Here is a 16,035-nt window from a genome sequence, read left to right as displayed (position 1 = left end):
CGCGGGCCGGGGTGATAGGTAAAACCGACCAATTTCTTTTCTTTTGATTTACACAAAGTGATCTAAGAGGGCTACGGAGAGGGTTATGTCGAAATACCTAAGCAATATTCCTAAAGCCAGAAGCGTGCTAAAGGAATTGGGAGCTAATTGACTGGGGCATATCAGGTAGTGATCACATAGGCACTGAACTATCCTGGGGATAGAAAACCGAAGACCCATCTCCAGTTGGTCCAAGTAAAATGTGCAATATCCTACGGGGGGGAGGTGAGCCCTATCTGTAATCTCAGGGATCTGAATATCAATATCCGAAGATAGTCCCGACAACTCTATAATCCTAGGGACATCATCATACCCTAGGACCGAAGCCTTAATTTCATACCAGGGAAGTTCCACCGAAGTCTTCGAAGGGGAGAGGGAGGGAGTGCCTATAGCTTCATCCATGCCTTAACCAAAGTATTGCAATTAACACGGGAAGAATAACTTACCAAAGTGGTGAAGAAGAACATAGTTGGGAGCGAGAGGTTACCGAACTCAAGACAGTTGGCTGAACCGAGAACGTCGAAAGGGCGGGAGACGCTTCGTAACTGGGGAGAGAAATTGAGAGAATTGTGAGATTTTGGAATGAAGGGAAGGCCATATTTTTAAGAAGGTCAGACGAAGGAGAGCCGTCCGATTAAATCAAGAATAGATGGCTAGGATCCTGCCTGTTCAAAGGCCTCAGGATCCGCACCACCGTCTGATCCTAGCCAACCAAAATCTTGCAAATGACTTGAACGGTTTAGATCTTCTCGCAACCAATGTTGAACTCAAAGGCTTCAAGCTCAATCATAGCAATTCACTGGTCTAAAATTCAATACTTCTTTTAGACCGCAAAGGGGGGTTACTACTGATGGCCCCAAAATATTCCACCGCGCTTGAGTTTTCATCCCGAGGACCTTAAACGTAATCCGTCGAGCACGACTCGTCCAAATTCGATACCATCTATAAACGAGCTCAGCCGTTCTTTTTGAACACATCGGTCGAGCACCAAGCCCAGCCGCACCCCTGATGACCGAGCCCTGGTGCTCAGTCGAGCTCTGTCACCAGGGTAGGGCTCGGCCAAGCCCGATGTAGAGCTCGGGTGAGCACCAGGGTAGGGCTCGGCCAAGCCCCAGTGGCCGAGCTCTGGTGCTCGGCCGAGCCCTGGCGCTCGTCCGAGCCCGGGTAGCCGAATCACACGTATCCGAGACCAATCAACGCTCGGAGCAGGGTTCTGTCAAGCACAGATTCTTGTGACATGAATCTCCGGCCCGAGCTTGTTCCTATCCTAAGAACTTTGTCACATGTCAAAAGCGTGAATACTCTTTAAATAGGCTAGAATCTCGCCGTATGATTATATGTGACGAGGAGTCCGACCCGGATTTGCAGTGATTGGAGAAGAATTGCGTGAATAATCTTTAAATATGCTAGAATCTCGTCGTATGGTTAGATGTGACGAGGAATCCGGCCCGGACTGGCAGTGATTGGAGAAGAATTTAATTTTATAAGGAAATTTACCTAAAATAGACTTCGACACGGTATGGGAAGAAGTCCTCTCAACCACTATAAATACCCATATATGTTTCATGGTCAGAGGCATCAGGATATTAACTTTCACCTATCGCATCTTCCCATTTTCTCTGTTCTTAAATCGATCAAAAAGTCGAATTGGTCGTGTCGGGAAAACTTTCGACACCTTCCAGTACCCATTAGTCTGTATAAACCGGTGGTGCTCCATCTGCTCCGCTTCAAACACCCAGGGGAAAATTGGTATCATCAGTGGTGTTTATCAAAGAGAATTTTGGCTTCGCAGACGTTGCATCCGTAATTTTGGTTATTTGGTTTGATAAGTGTTTTGAATGCAGTTTGCTTCCTCGTTTTATTAAGAGAGTTAGCTTTTCTATATTCGCTAGTATTGGTTTTGTAAACTGACAAGTATTTCTAGTTAATCTTTTTCCCTAAGGTAACGCACAAGTGTACTTGTGCATGATTAATGTTCTTGATTTATTAATAAAGTTAAATTATGCGATAAATTAAATTATGCCGCTTGCATATTGTGTTAAAGTGTTATAACACTGAACACAACATCTATATTTGATTCACATGATTTATTTGTTTAGTAACTTTATGTCAAACAACTCTTTCAGAGTTGAATGAAATGATAATACACACAAGTTTTTTTTGAAAATATAAATATATAATGGCGCTTTACTTAATTAGGAAATAGTATTTTAACATAAAACTATTCTTTCAAGTTGAAAATTATTTTCTTACATCTTCGGACTCCACTTTCCTTATCATTTTCGTTTCCGTGATAAGCTCAAGAATCGAGTTCGAATATATTCAAAAATATTTTAAACCAAAAATGACATTCAATAAAGTTTGAGATCATATTAATAACAAAAAAAAAGTACAATGTTTAACTTAATTTGACCCTTTAAGATAAGCTCAATGGAGTCATGCCGTGTGTGCTGACTAGTGTCCGACTTAAGCTCTAAGCAAAGAACCAATATAGAAAAAATAGTAAAAAAGATGGTTCATTTCAAGATTCGTTGCTATCAATTCTCTATATGTTCTACTCAATCACTCGTGGGCTCCTAGATATACGAATGGGATGCTTTCACAGTATTTTGTTGTCATTAGTGGAACGATTAGCGTAAAATTTAAGTGAGTAAATTATATTCTTCATGACAAAACCTCTAGGAAGGAGCTCTATAAATTAACTACTCGAGCATTCATCCACAAAAATACCTCATTTGTTCTTCTCCGACAAAATCTCCAATTCTTTGTATTTCGATTATGTCTTGCTGGAATTTGAAGTTGTTTCCCCCAACTAAAGCTTGGAGGATCTTCACCAAGAAACTGCAGCTTAAAGTGAACAAGCCAAAGCTGATCAAGAAACCCAACGCCCAATATGATTCCAAGAAAAGTAATTGCAAGAAACCATCATGGCCGACATCCCTTTCGGTTCATCCCAAGAAATTTAAGATTATCTTGTGTAGAAGTAGAACCGAAAAACCGCGCCTTCCTTGCATTCGAAAGAGGGGAAATCTATCTGTTTTCGTGGACCACCTCTTTGTAGAGCATGCTGATTCTGTGTTACATGCAAAAGCCTGTGAGAAGATATACCATTCGAATAAAAGTTGCGGTCTTGTTGATTGTGAGGAGAATCGTGTTTTAGAATTGCACAAAAATAGTGTGGGGAATATGGATGAAAAGGTGAGTTCTGCAGATGAAATGTGGGAGTCTGTGGTTATGGGTTCTTCACAAATGGAGAGGATCGACGAAAAGGCCGAGGAATTCATAGCTAAGTTTCGAGCCGAAATGCAGATTCAAGAAACGTTGGCTCGTTATCTGTAGTATCTAATAAAGTCTTTAATGTGTGTAGTGTCTTTTCTCGTGTTTCTTTCCTTTTGATTTTTAAGGATATCAATTGGATTTGTATCTATTTTATACCTTAATTTCGGTGACACTTGTAAAGATGATTTGAGTCTATGTTCTTGATCAATTGTAGCATAAAACAATACCGAGTAACTTCAACAGTGAGCAAAAGTAGCAAAACATTAAAAACAGATGCAGATATTACAATTCTCACCCATCTGATCTATGGTTTAGTTTGGAGCCATAATCTAAATGATTCTCATTCCCAGAACCAAGAAACACCCACAATTCCAAATTATAACTCCTCCGAAATTCATTTTTCCGAACATTTCTCGAGCCTCTTATCAAATCTGAAACTTCAATGTAAGAAGTCCTTCATGGGATCATCATGGTGGATCCTCTTCATCCTGTATGCCTCCATGTCCTCTGGAGTAACCTGTCATATGGAAGGTGAATATGATTAAACAATGTAAACATTAGATGGCCGTTTTTCCGTACAATCTACTTGGCAAACCTTGGGAAGTAAATGCAGGACTTTCACATGAAAGATTGGTATTATTCGAAAAGAATATAATACAATAAACATACCTCGTCGTTCCACTTGACATTATATTTGCGTTTCCTTTCATCCTTCTCTTCTCTCCTCCTTTCATTCTCCTAAACAACAGTTGGATAATATTTCATGTTACTGATGACAAAGCGATCAACAGGAGGAAAGATTAATATTTATGGCAAATAATAAAAGGATTGAGGAGATATTTAAAGAACCACCACTGCGACATGCATATATCCAAACTTTAATTTGTATCACATAGAAAGTGACGGCTGTTGCACAGGAACAGAACTCAAGAATTTCACCTTCTGAAGTGCTTCAGAAAGTTTCTTCTGGTCTAGAACTAAATCATCAGGTACTTCGGATCCCCATGAAGCAAGCCTTTTCTCCTCAGCTGTTGAAGCTGTTTCTGAATTGCAACAAAAAAACGAAAGTTAAAATCAAAATCAAACAAGAGTTTATTTGTTAATCAGATGAAAACTAATGAAGAGACAGATAATTAAAGTGGGAAATAAATTAATGTCATGCTCGGTCGGTGAAAGTGATTTCTAGTTCTTTGAAGAAGAAAAAATGTGTTATGCACCCCAAGCTTTTAAGTAGATTTCCTCCATATCTTAGATTGACAAGTTAATGGAAGGAATAGAAGGAGTGGTAGGCCATTCAAAATTTAGATAAATGTTGATGATATCTTAGGTCTTTGTTTAAAAGATGACATTTGGGAAAATCGCTTAATTTAGAGAACTAATATCCATACTTACCTCACAACCATGCGAGGATGTGCTATGTGATGATGATGATGAAAAAGGATCCCACAATGGAAACAATAACATAAGTAAACAAAATAAATAGTAGCCTGTGCAACTCATTTATTTTCTCTAGATTCTACAAATAATGCATGGCACAAAACCCTAACCTTCAGAAGCCTCCTCTTTGCGAGCAATATTAGCTTTCATAAGATCTGCAGCAGCTTCAGCTGCTTCAATACCAGCAGCACCAGTACAATAACTATTTCTAACCGCCTGCTGGCAACATATATAACCCCATTGGTGATCCCTCCACCAAGAACCCCAAACACCGGTGTGGTTGTTGATGTAAACATCCTCCTCATACTTGCTCTTTGGAAGAGATGCCTCCTACAAAGATCAGGCACTGAAAGGTTAGACTCCAGTTGAAGAGATTCCTTTCTCACATAACAGTAGTTCAATCATACAGGGAGAATTAATAGAAAGAATTCATAATAATTCACTTAGTTATTAATCAATTTTAATATTGTTAACTCGGTCTCAGTCTGATACTGGTCCACTCGTGGGTAAAGTTGGAATTGAGTGTTCCTTTCCACAAGAAGCTTCTAAGTTATCTCAAAATACCAATAAAATTGTTAAAACAAAAAGATTGGTGATAGACATTGTGCAGGACCACAGCAAGATAGGAGATTAGAATAAACAGGCAACACACACCAACCCCCACGATAGAATACAAGCACAGAAATACCATAGAAACTTGAAGGACCACAGAAGCATTAGGAATAGCAGATTAAATTTTATTGCCGAAATTCAACCAGCCACACATCCAGAGGATAACAAACAGAACAAGGAAAGCAAACATGCAAGCTCAAAATGAAAATAGAAAATGAAAAATCTTATGGCCCATGAGATATTATTTCATTAACTCTCGAACAATACATGGAAGTATACATAAAACTGAAAAAAAAAAAGCACATAAACCTGGTCAAAAAATACCAGAGAATTTTATGAAACCTTACCTGGCCTTTAATAATTCTACCAGCGCGATCGTATTCAACCTCTCTTTCACTTTGACCAAGTAAAAGCTCCCGTGGGAGCTTGTCTGCTGTGGCAGCATTGCCATACTTCTCCATGATAGTGTCTTTATTTTGAAACTTTAACTTCTCCTTATTAATCTTGAAATTTTTATAAAGCAGTTCAGCTTGTGATGGAGCCGCTTGCAAATGGACATCATGACCCTTGTCAAATGCTTCCCAAGCATGAACATTGAGCTGCTTAAACTCCAAAGCTTGACCGCTGACTCTATGATGATTATCTCCCTAATATTGGCAAACCCAAATAGTCATCTCGTGACACATATAAAGTACCCAAAAAAAAATACAGTGAACGGATTCTATACTTACCGCATAAAACTTTTCATTAGGATCCATATCTGGAAGAGGATCCTCGCGCATAGAACGAGTTTTGGGGTCATAATGAGAAGAGTGAATGTCAAGATTGAGAAGATATTTTGCAGTATCCTCACGAATACGTAGGTTCCTGGTAGAAAACAAGCGTGTTAATAGATGCACAATCTCAATAGACCAACAAAATAGTTTAAAAGATGTATTTCAGCAGAATTTTAAATTAGAGCTTACAGAGAGGATTCGAGACGGACTTCTTTAATTTCACATTCCAATTCAAGCACGTGTTGAAAAAATATTAGAGTATGCCAAACTTTAAATAAAAAGGTGACTGCTAGAGATCATAGCAAACCTAACAGTTCCTGTGCTTCCTCCACCAGTAGTACGCACACGCTTTTCAACCTTAGCAAAATCCATTTGCTTGCTCTCGTCTACTTTGGCCTCATCAACTTTCAGATCATCTTCATTGTCTTCATCATCACTATCGCTATCTTCACTATTTTGATTATTATTTTTCTCCTCCAACTTTTTAAGCTGTTGTTCCTTTAAATACTTGTGCCTTGCTTCATCCCTTGCTTCATACCTCTGGACCACATGTTCAAAAGATGCTGCATCATAGCCATTCCAACGGTCTCGTTTTCCGTCATAGTCAAGCTCAAAGGTCTCAACTTTCTCATCGGGGGCTATATTTTTGCCAGTCCACTTCGCTCCTGTTTTGCGGGGCCTTTCCACGCAAGACCTCTTATCATGAGTCATAGCTCCGCAGCTGTAGGAAGCACATTATTAGTAGTCCGATAGAACCATTAGAGCCGTATGGATTAGACCAAGATGATGCTTAAATATGAGGAATCGTGAGAACACAAACTAGATACACAAGCTGTAACACCTTAGATATGACAGATCATTATAAAGCAGTGTAACATTCACATATCATTCAAGTTCTAACAAAAAAAGGAGAGAAATCATTGCAAGTAAAAAGTTCCAAGTAAAATATTTTTTTTTATCAAACTGTGCAAAGGTAAACTATTGCAAGTAAATTAGAGGTAAAACCACGGAATGTGTCGTGGATGACTAATCACCAATTTTTCATTTTACATCTAAATTCCTCCACCCTAGAACACGACCAATTGCATTCGCGTTGGCAAAAAATGAACAAAGTCGAAAAGAAAGATGCACCACAACACATCATGATAAGAAACACGGTACCATGGAACAAGAAAGGATTGGGAAGCAACCACACATACATGAAAACACACACAGACACGCTCAAACAATACATACAGATACACAAACAGATAAAGTGGGGTACTTTTCACAAGCGCCCTTCCTGAACTTGTCAGCTTGAAATGTCTTAGCACCTCTATCATACCAAGCTTTGGTATAATTTGGATCCGATTTCCACTTCCGTTGATGTTTCAAACTCTAAAAAGGCAAGAAAGAGAAGAACATTGAGAATGTCACAGTTCCAGGCTAAGATGCAAAGCAGAAAACTGAGCAAGGAAATAAATCATCAACATACCGGTCTCTCGGCATTCAAATACCAAGGAGCCGAAGACATATACTGTGGAATATGAGGGTTGATTTCCTTCCCATCCTCATCCAACTCAGCAGGTGCAAGCCCTGCTTTACGTGCTTCTTCTAACTCAAGTTGTTTCCTGTGATCCTCTCTCGACTTAAACGACACTACAATTCAGCAATTGGACAAAAAATTATATGAGAAATCATCTATCTGACAGATCAATATGAATCATGGATGGTAAACGGACATAATCAGATAATCCTTCATTCGAAAAGACGAATCCGGGTCAAATTGATTGAATAAGATGGGAATAAATTACCTGAAGCAGTAGCCATGGCGTTGTGCCTCACCAATCGAACGAATTGAGATCAAATTTGGAACCCTAGAAGAGTAAATCGAAAGGGGCTATCGGAAGACAGAGAGATGGGCGGTGACAGGTGACTCCTCTCTTCCTAAACCATTATTAAACACAATTATAGTCTTTTTTATCGGTTCCACTAAAGTAAAATTTAATAAATCATATAGGGATTAAATTGATATTTAAATTATTAAAATAAAAAATTATTTGTTGAAATTAAAAAACAAAAATATAATATTAATATCATATAAATTTAAAGTTGGAACAAAAAATTGATATCTTTTTTAGGTAGTTATTATCATGTTCTCAATTTTAATAAAATAGAATATATATATATATATATATATATATATATATATATATATACATAAAATATCCTTTATATTTTTGACCCTCTAACTTTGTTAATTCTAAAACCGACCCATAATTGTCCTCTTTTCTTGAGGTTTTTAAAAAACTTAAATTTAAAAAATTATTGTGAAAAAGTAAAAATTTATGGTAAAAAGTAAAAATCTCAAACTCTCAAAATTTACCAAACTACACACTTTATAATATTTTTCTCTCTACTCAATTGTGAATTTTTTCACAAATGGTGAGGCTATTTATAGAATTTCTTTACAAATAATCCAAAAATAAAATACATCATTACCTACATCATCACACACTAATTTTCAATATTTACGACTCTAATTTTCAACATTCAAATATTCAATACACACATTTTAAATATTATTTTTCAACACTCCCCCTTGTGATAATGATCATAATGATTGTATTCATTATATGTTTTTATACTGCCTCGTTAAAAACCTTACTAGGAAAAACCCATTGGGATAAAAATTATAGTAAGGGAAAAAGAGTACAGTCACGTAAACTCTCCCTCATGTTTACATGAACAATTCTTCACAAATTTCGTAGATTGTGCATCCCAATATTATATATGTGTTTTCTGAATATTGTCGTAGGAAGTGTCTTTGTGAAGAGATCTGATGAGTTTTCACTTGATTGAATGTGACGAACATCAATACATTTATTCTTCTCAAGCTCCTTGATGAATGCGAAGAACTTAGGATGAATATGTTTAGTTCTATCGCTTTTTATGTACCCTTCTTTCATTTGAGCAACACATGCAGCATTATCTTCATATAGTATCACATGCTTCTCGTCGAATGATAATCCGCATGAGATTTGGATATGTTGGGTCATTGATTTTAACCACACACATTCATGGCTTGCTTCATGTAGTGCAATAATCTCGGCATGATTTGATGAAGTTGTTACGAGCGTTTGTTTCTGTGAACGCCAAGAAATTGCAGTGCCTCCACGAGTAAATACATATCCAGTTTGAGAACGTGTCTTGTGTGGATCATTAAGTATCCAGCATCGGCATAACCAATTATACTTGGATTAGCATCTTTGGAATACAAAAGTCCCAAGTCTGTCGTTGCTCGTAGATAATGGAATATATGTTTAATTCCATTCCAGTGTCTCTTTGTTGGATATGTGCTAAATCTTGCCAACAAATTTAAGGCAAAAAATATATGAGGCTTTGTACAATTTGTAAGATACATAAGGACACCGATAGAACTTAGATATGGTACTTCTGGATCAAGAATATCTTCATCTTCTTCACATGGTTGGAATGGATCATTTTCTATGTATAATGATCTAACCATTAGAGTACTTAAAGATTTGATTTATCCATATTAAAACGTTTAAGGATATTTTCTTTATAATTTGTCTGGTGAACAAATATTCCACATTCTTTTTGTTCAATTCGTAAACCCAGACAATATTTGGTTTTTCCAAGATCCTTCATTTCAAATTATTCCTTCAAGTATGACACAATTTCTTGAATTTCCTTATTCGTTCCAATGATGTTTAATCATCAACATATACAGCAATAATTACGCATCTGGATGTTATTTTCTTAATGAAAACACAAGGGCATATTGAATTATTTACATATCCATTTTTCATTCAAGTGATCACTTAGTCGATTATACCACATTCGACCGGATTGCTTTAACCTATATAATGATCTTTGTAATTTCACAGAATAATATTCTCTGGTTTTGAACTTTGTGCTTCAGACATCTTATCCTTCAGGGATTTTCATATATATATATATATATATATATATATATATATATATATATATATATATATATATATATATATATATTACTATCAAGTGATTCGTATAAGTAAGCTGTAACAACATCCATAAGACGCATTTCTAAATTTTTAGATACCTCCAAGCTAATCAAATACTGAAACGTAATTGCATCCATCACGGGAGAATACGTGTCATCATAATCAATTCCGGCCTTTGAGAAAAACCTTTTGCAACAAGTCGAGCTTTATATCTTACTATTTCATTTTTCTCATTTGCACTTTCGAATAAAAACCTATTTGTATCCAACAGGTTTTACACCTTCAGGTGTAAGGACTATATGTCCAAAAACATTACGTTTATTCAGCGAATCCAATTCAACCTGGATGGCTTCTTTTCATTTTATCCAATCCTGCCGATTTTTACATTAACCAAAAGATTTTGGTTCATGATCTTCATTATAATTTATGATGTCAATTGCCACATTATAAGAAAATATATCATCAATTTCTTCTATATCTTTTCGGTTCCATATTTTTCCAGTATTAATGTAATTGATAAATATTTCACGATTCTCGTCAGTTTGTGTTTCTGACAGAACATTTTCATCATCATGTGTTTCTTCAGGAACATCATTATCTATTTTGTGATCATCGTGTTTCTCTAAGAATTTTCTTTTTCGAGGATTTTTATCCTTGGAACCGATTGGCCTTCCACGCTTCAGGCGTTTAATGACATCATGAGTATCTTCAATTTTTTTCTTCTGAATTTCAATTCGAGCAGGGGTATTTGCAGCATGTATATATGATTTAGTTACCCTTTTTGTGTCTGCAAATGCATCTGGTATTTGATTTGCTATTCTTTGCAAGTGCACAATTTGTTGTACATCTTTTTCACATTGTTTTATTCTTGGATCCAGATGGAACAATGATGATACATACCATGTAATTTCCTTTTCGATATGTTTATGTTCTCCCTCTAACATTGGGAAGATTTCCTCATTAAAATGACAATCAGCAAAACATGTTGTGAACATGTCGCATGTCTGAGGTTCAAGATATCGAATGATTGATGGACTATCATAACCGACATAAATTCCAACCTTTCTTTGAGGTCTCATTTTCTTTCGTTGTGGTGGTGCAATAGGCACATACACCATACATCCAAAAATTCTCAGATGAGAAATGTCTGGTTCTTTACCAAATGCAAGCTGCAATGGGGAGTATTTATGATATGCACTTGGTCTGGTACGAATTAATGCAGCAGCATGTAAAATTGCATGTCCCCATATAGAAATAGGGAGCTTTGTTTTCATAATCATTGGTCTAGCAATCATTTGCAGATGCTTAATCAATTATTCAGCCAATCCATTCTGTGTATGTACATGAGCAACATGATGCTCAACAATGATTCTCATAGACATACAATAAGCATTGAAAGTTTGGGAAGTAAATTCACCAGTATTATCAAGTCTAATTTTCTTGATTGTATAATCGGAAAATTAATTCCTCGATTTTATTATTTGAGCAAGTAATCTTGCAAATGCAACATTTCGAGTTGACAATAAACATACATGTGACCATCTGCTGGAGGCATCAATCAATACCATAAAATATCTGAATGGTCCACATGGTGGATGGATTGGTCCACAAATATCACCCTAAATACGTTCAAGAAACATTGGTAATTCAGTTTGGATTTTAACTGGTGATAGTCTTATAATAAGTTTTCCAAGAGAACATGCTTTACATTGAAACTTATTATTCTGAAAGATCTTCTGGTCTTTCAGCGGATGACCATGTCTATTTTCTATAATTCTCGCATCATTGTTGAATCAGGATGTCCTAATCGATCATGTCAATTGGTTAATATTGAAGAATTATCAACTACAATGTTTGATTCAATGAGACATATATGTGTATAATGCAATCCAGTAGGGAGCATTGGTAGTTTTTCAATCACATATTTCTTTCCTGATTTATATGTGGTAAGACACATATATTTCTCATTCCATTCATTCATTGTTTGAGTATCATACCTATGGGAATATATATCATTACAACTCAACAGATTTCTTTTCGATTGTGGTGAATATAAAGCATCATTGATCAAAAATTTTGTACCATTAGGTAACAAAAATTGTGCTTTACCACATCCTTTAATCAAGTCTACAGGACCTGATATTGTATTCACCGTTGTTTTTGTTGGTTTAGTTCCAAGAAATATCTTTTATCTCGGAGGATAATGTGCGTTGTACCACTATCGGGTATGCAAACTTCATCTTTGCTCATAGCATTTTCCATATTTGAACTTCAAAAAAAAATATGCAATGAAATAAAATTACTGGCAATACATATTTAAATATAACACATATCATAATTATATAACAAGTATTGAGGATCGAAGTTGAGTTTAGAGGGGGGTGAATAAACTCTACTTGTTTTTCTTTATTTTCTGATGAGGTACTAAAATCCTGTTAGGGATAGTAGTTTATCTTGTACGAATACTTTCACCTGATTACAATAAAACGTGTGGAAATAATCTGATGAAGTAGTTGAAAGACAATAAAACAGTAGGCAGCAATTTTTTATGGAAATTCGAAGATAAACTCTTCTACGTCTCCTCCCCTTCTTCTGTTTCCAGAAGGTATAACTAAAAGACTTTGAATATTACAGTACAACTCTTGTACACACCCACTTCAGAAGGACTTATACCTCGGCCTACTGAAACTCTTAGTTTCTCAATTTACAAAAATGAGAAACACAAAGTTCTGAAAAGACTCTTTTCAGATTACAAACTCTTCTAGATAAAGTATAAGTGATGTAAAGATTGTGAAGAGTGTAAGAATCAGTAGCACAAGATGATCTTCAAAAGATCAGATATTAGCTATGAAGCGTGTGCTACTTTTCTTTGTGTTGAACTTTAAGTACTCAAGGAATTTCGAGATTTGTTTGATGAGAGATAATAGCTTTTGTTCCTTGAAAGATGATATTATGCGAAGTGTCGTGTCGTATAAGGATTTGATCCATGTATATATAATCGACTGAGTTCAACGTTCACAATCAGAGGATGTCTTCAGATAACTGATACAATCAGCTTTATTACCAAAAGAAGTTCCTGCAGAAAAGCTATAAAACAATCAGTCTTGTTTCATACTTAATTGGGTAAAATGCATTAAATGACTCCGTATAGTATTTAATGCTGCAATTAATACTAGTACTAGGAACTCTTTAACGGTAACAATAAAGGTAGCAACGTTAAGAAACGTCCTCTACTGGTTTTGTATTACTATCCTTTCTACTGGTTTAGTTTTATGAGATCAGTAGCTTTTGATAAGTTAGTCTACTGTTCTGGTCTGCTGGTTTTAGTTAATCATCGCCACAATAAAATTCATGTTTAACAATTTCCCCCTTTGTGGTGATGCCAAAACCTAAACAGTAGAAAGTTGATAAATAAAGCAGATAATCATTTAAACAAAAAGGATAATGTCAACAAAGTATCAAAGAAAATGATCAATCAGTTTCAATATCCCTGAAGATGACTTCTTCATTCTGAGGTTCTTGAAGTCTTCTGTTTGATGGTTCAGCTTCATCTTCAGTTTGTCTGGCTCCTGCTGGATCTCCTCTATCTTCCCCCTTTTTGGCATCAGCCGCAACTACATGGGCGAAGAGGTCATTCAGTCTTCCGGTTATGTTTTGAATGCCATCGGTTAGCATCTCCAGGTACGGAGTTTGAGAAGAGATGCGATTATTCAGTGAAGTGAGAGATTGATTTTGAGAGTCAATCTTGGCATCCATAAGTTCCACGGAAGTAGAAAGTGATCGGAAGAGATCATCATGCTCAGTGATTCGGTTGAGTATATCAGTTTGAGTAAGCATGATGGTACCGTGAGTTCTTGATATAGCCTGTCTGAAAACGACGGTTTCAGCATACATCTTTTCCATGGTTTCCGCCGTGTTATAGATGTGTTTGCCCATTCGTTCTCTGAAAGAATGAGCACCACTGAATTCTGAGATGTTTTCACAGGACATACGTTTCACTAAATCAGATATGTTACGGGAGACTCAATCTGAAATTCCAGGTTAAATGCATCTGATTTCGGGGAGGGAGTTCGCGCAAGCATGCGTTGCTTAATCTCAGAAAGACGAGAGTTCGTCTCAGTCAGAACAAGATGAGAGATAGTCAACGTAGTAGAAACAAGGTTAGCATCCATCAAGGCAGTAGAAGGACCAGGGTCTGCTGTGCGTTCTTCTGGAAGTGTAGAGACAGTAGGTTCAGCAACAACCAGTGGAAAAACAATTTCTTCAGCGGGAACGGCCAAGTCAGAGGCCAAAATTTCTTCCGTTGGTGCAATAACAGCCTGTGAGACTGATGGTTCTTCAGTAGAAGGTGCAGAAGGCTGATCCAGAAGAATGTGCATTTCTGCTTGATGAGCAGCAGAAAATATCTCTAAATTTGGCAATAAAGAAGAGGCAGCTGGTTCTGCTATATGTTGTACTGGGGTCGGAGAAGCAGAAGGTGACAATGAAGTAGCCGGTGCGACTTCCAGAGGAGTAGAGACTGTAGGAACAATCGACTCAATGACTTCTTCGACCGAAGCCAGTTCATGTACAGATAGTAGCGATGAGTACTGAATGGGCCTTGTCGGAGATGCAGGAGTACTGAGAGCAGAAGCCTTTGGGGAGGCTGTGGTCCTTTCCTCAACTGTCTGATTCTGTTGAAAGTCTGGAACAAGGCCAATGTGATAAACAGTAGACTCGCCAAAGCCTTGTTCTTGAGCAAGAAGTTGCTCACGCATCTGTTTTAACTTGTCAGATAGAATCACAATAACATTTTGATCCTGAACAGCAGTAGGAACACTAGGATCAAAATTCGATTCAAGAACTTTCAGAACTGATTCTGGCTTCTGACATTTCAGCTGCTCGAGGATGAAACTCCTTCTGCGCAAGGCCTCGATAACATTTTTCGTTTTTGCAAGCTGAAAAATTTTCTTCTCTGCAATCATCATTTTGGCATAGTTCCCTTTAGTCTTAAAGTAAGCAAAAGAATGGAAAAGACAAACTGAGTGTCACTCATCAAAAAAATTCATATCATCATTTGCAGAGGTTTCAATTTCTGATAGATGAAGATCAACGCTGGTGGTTACAGTTGTTTTGTGTCCAAAAATTGGTGGTTCTTCGACCATTTTCCCTTTGCCTTTATCAGATGAAGAAATAGGCACGATAAGTCGGAAAGCAGAGGACACACTAGTTGATTCTCGAATCACTATTCCAGATGATGGCTTGAAAACAGAAGCAGTAGACGGTGCTGGAATAGATGCAGTAGCTTGTGCAATCGCAGAAGTAATGGGTCGAACAGAAGGAACCACTTCTGGAAATACCTGTCTGATAGGTATTTTTTCAATCTCAGACAGTGCTGCTGTCTTCTTGATTTTAAGAATGGTGCGAGATTTCTTCTTGGCTGGGGTTGGCACTGGTGGTTGAACAGCAGCAGCAGACTCTTCTGATGCTGTTTTGTCCGAGTCAGTCGAAATGATCACTCTTTTCCTCTTAATTGTCCTTTGAGGTTTTGGAACCTCAGAAGCAGTTTCTCCAATTTCTTTTTCAAGGCAACAAACTCCGCCACGGTTGGCTTAGGCCTTAAAGCAAGTATGTTCGCAACATCAATCATGGTTACTGAAACAGCATCCTGATCACTGGTTGAGGCGAAACCAGCATCCTTGAGCATTGCGCTGATTTGAACAGCGAATCCAGAACTTTTCCTGACAACCATATCCTTCATAATTCTAAAGAGAAAATGACTCCAGTCCACTTTGGTTCCCTTAGTGATGGCAATCATCACTTGAACCTTCTCCTTCGTCAACTTGTCGAAGGTGCCAGCTTTGATCAAAATAGCTTTTGCCACAATATCGGCCAGAATTTGATATTCCATTTTGAGTAATTTC

The 16,035-nt window shown here is 37.0% G+C and overlaps 1 protein-coding gene across 1 annotated transcript; it reads right to left on the bottom strand.

The window, feature by feature from the left end:
• Nucleotides 1–3,500: 3,500 nt before the first annotated feature.
• On the bottom strand, nt 3,501–8,081 carry LOC140833772 (pre-mRNA-splicing factor SLU7-like). Its single transcript, XM_073198163.1, has 10 exons — nt 7,937–8,081; nt 7,618–7,781; nt 7,408–7,520; nt 6,451–6,864; nt 6,099–6,234; nt 5,715–6,014; nt 4,866–5,085; nt 4,258–4,361; nt 3,988–4,056; nt 3,501–3,835 (listed from the first exon to the last, which is right to left on the bottom strand). Exons 1-10 carry the CDS (start codon nt 7,950–7,952, stop codon nt 3,758–3,760), a joined length of 1,614 nt encoding a protein of 537 aa, XP_073054264.1. The 5' UTR covers nt 7,953–8,081; the 3' UTR covers nt 3,501–3,757.
• Nucleotides 8,082–16,035: the final 7,954 nt, after the last annotated feature.

The sequence above is a fragment of the Primulina eburnea genome, chromosome 6 (genome assembly GCF_022965805.1).
Source record: "Primulina eburnea isolate SZY01 chromosome 6, ASM2296580v1, whole genome shotgun sequence".
Classification (NCBI taxonomy): Eukaryota; Viridiplantae; Streptophyta; class Magnoliopsida; order Lamiales; family Gesneriaceae; genus Primulina; species Primulina eburnea.
This window is presented reverse-complemented; position numbering and strand designations above follow the sequence as displayed.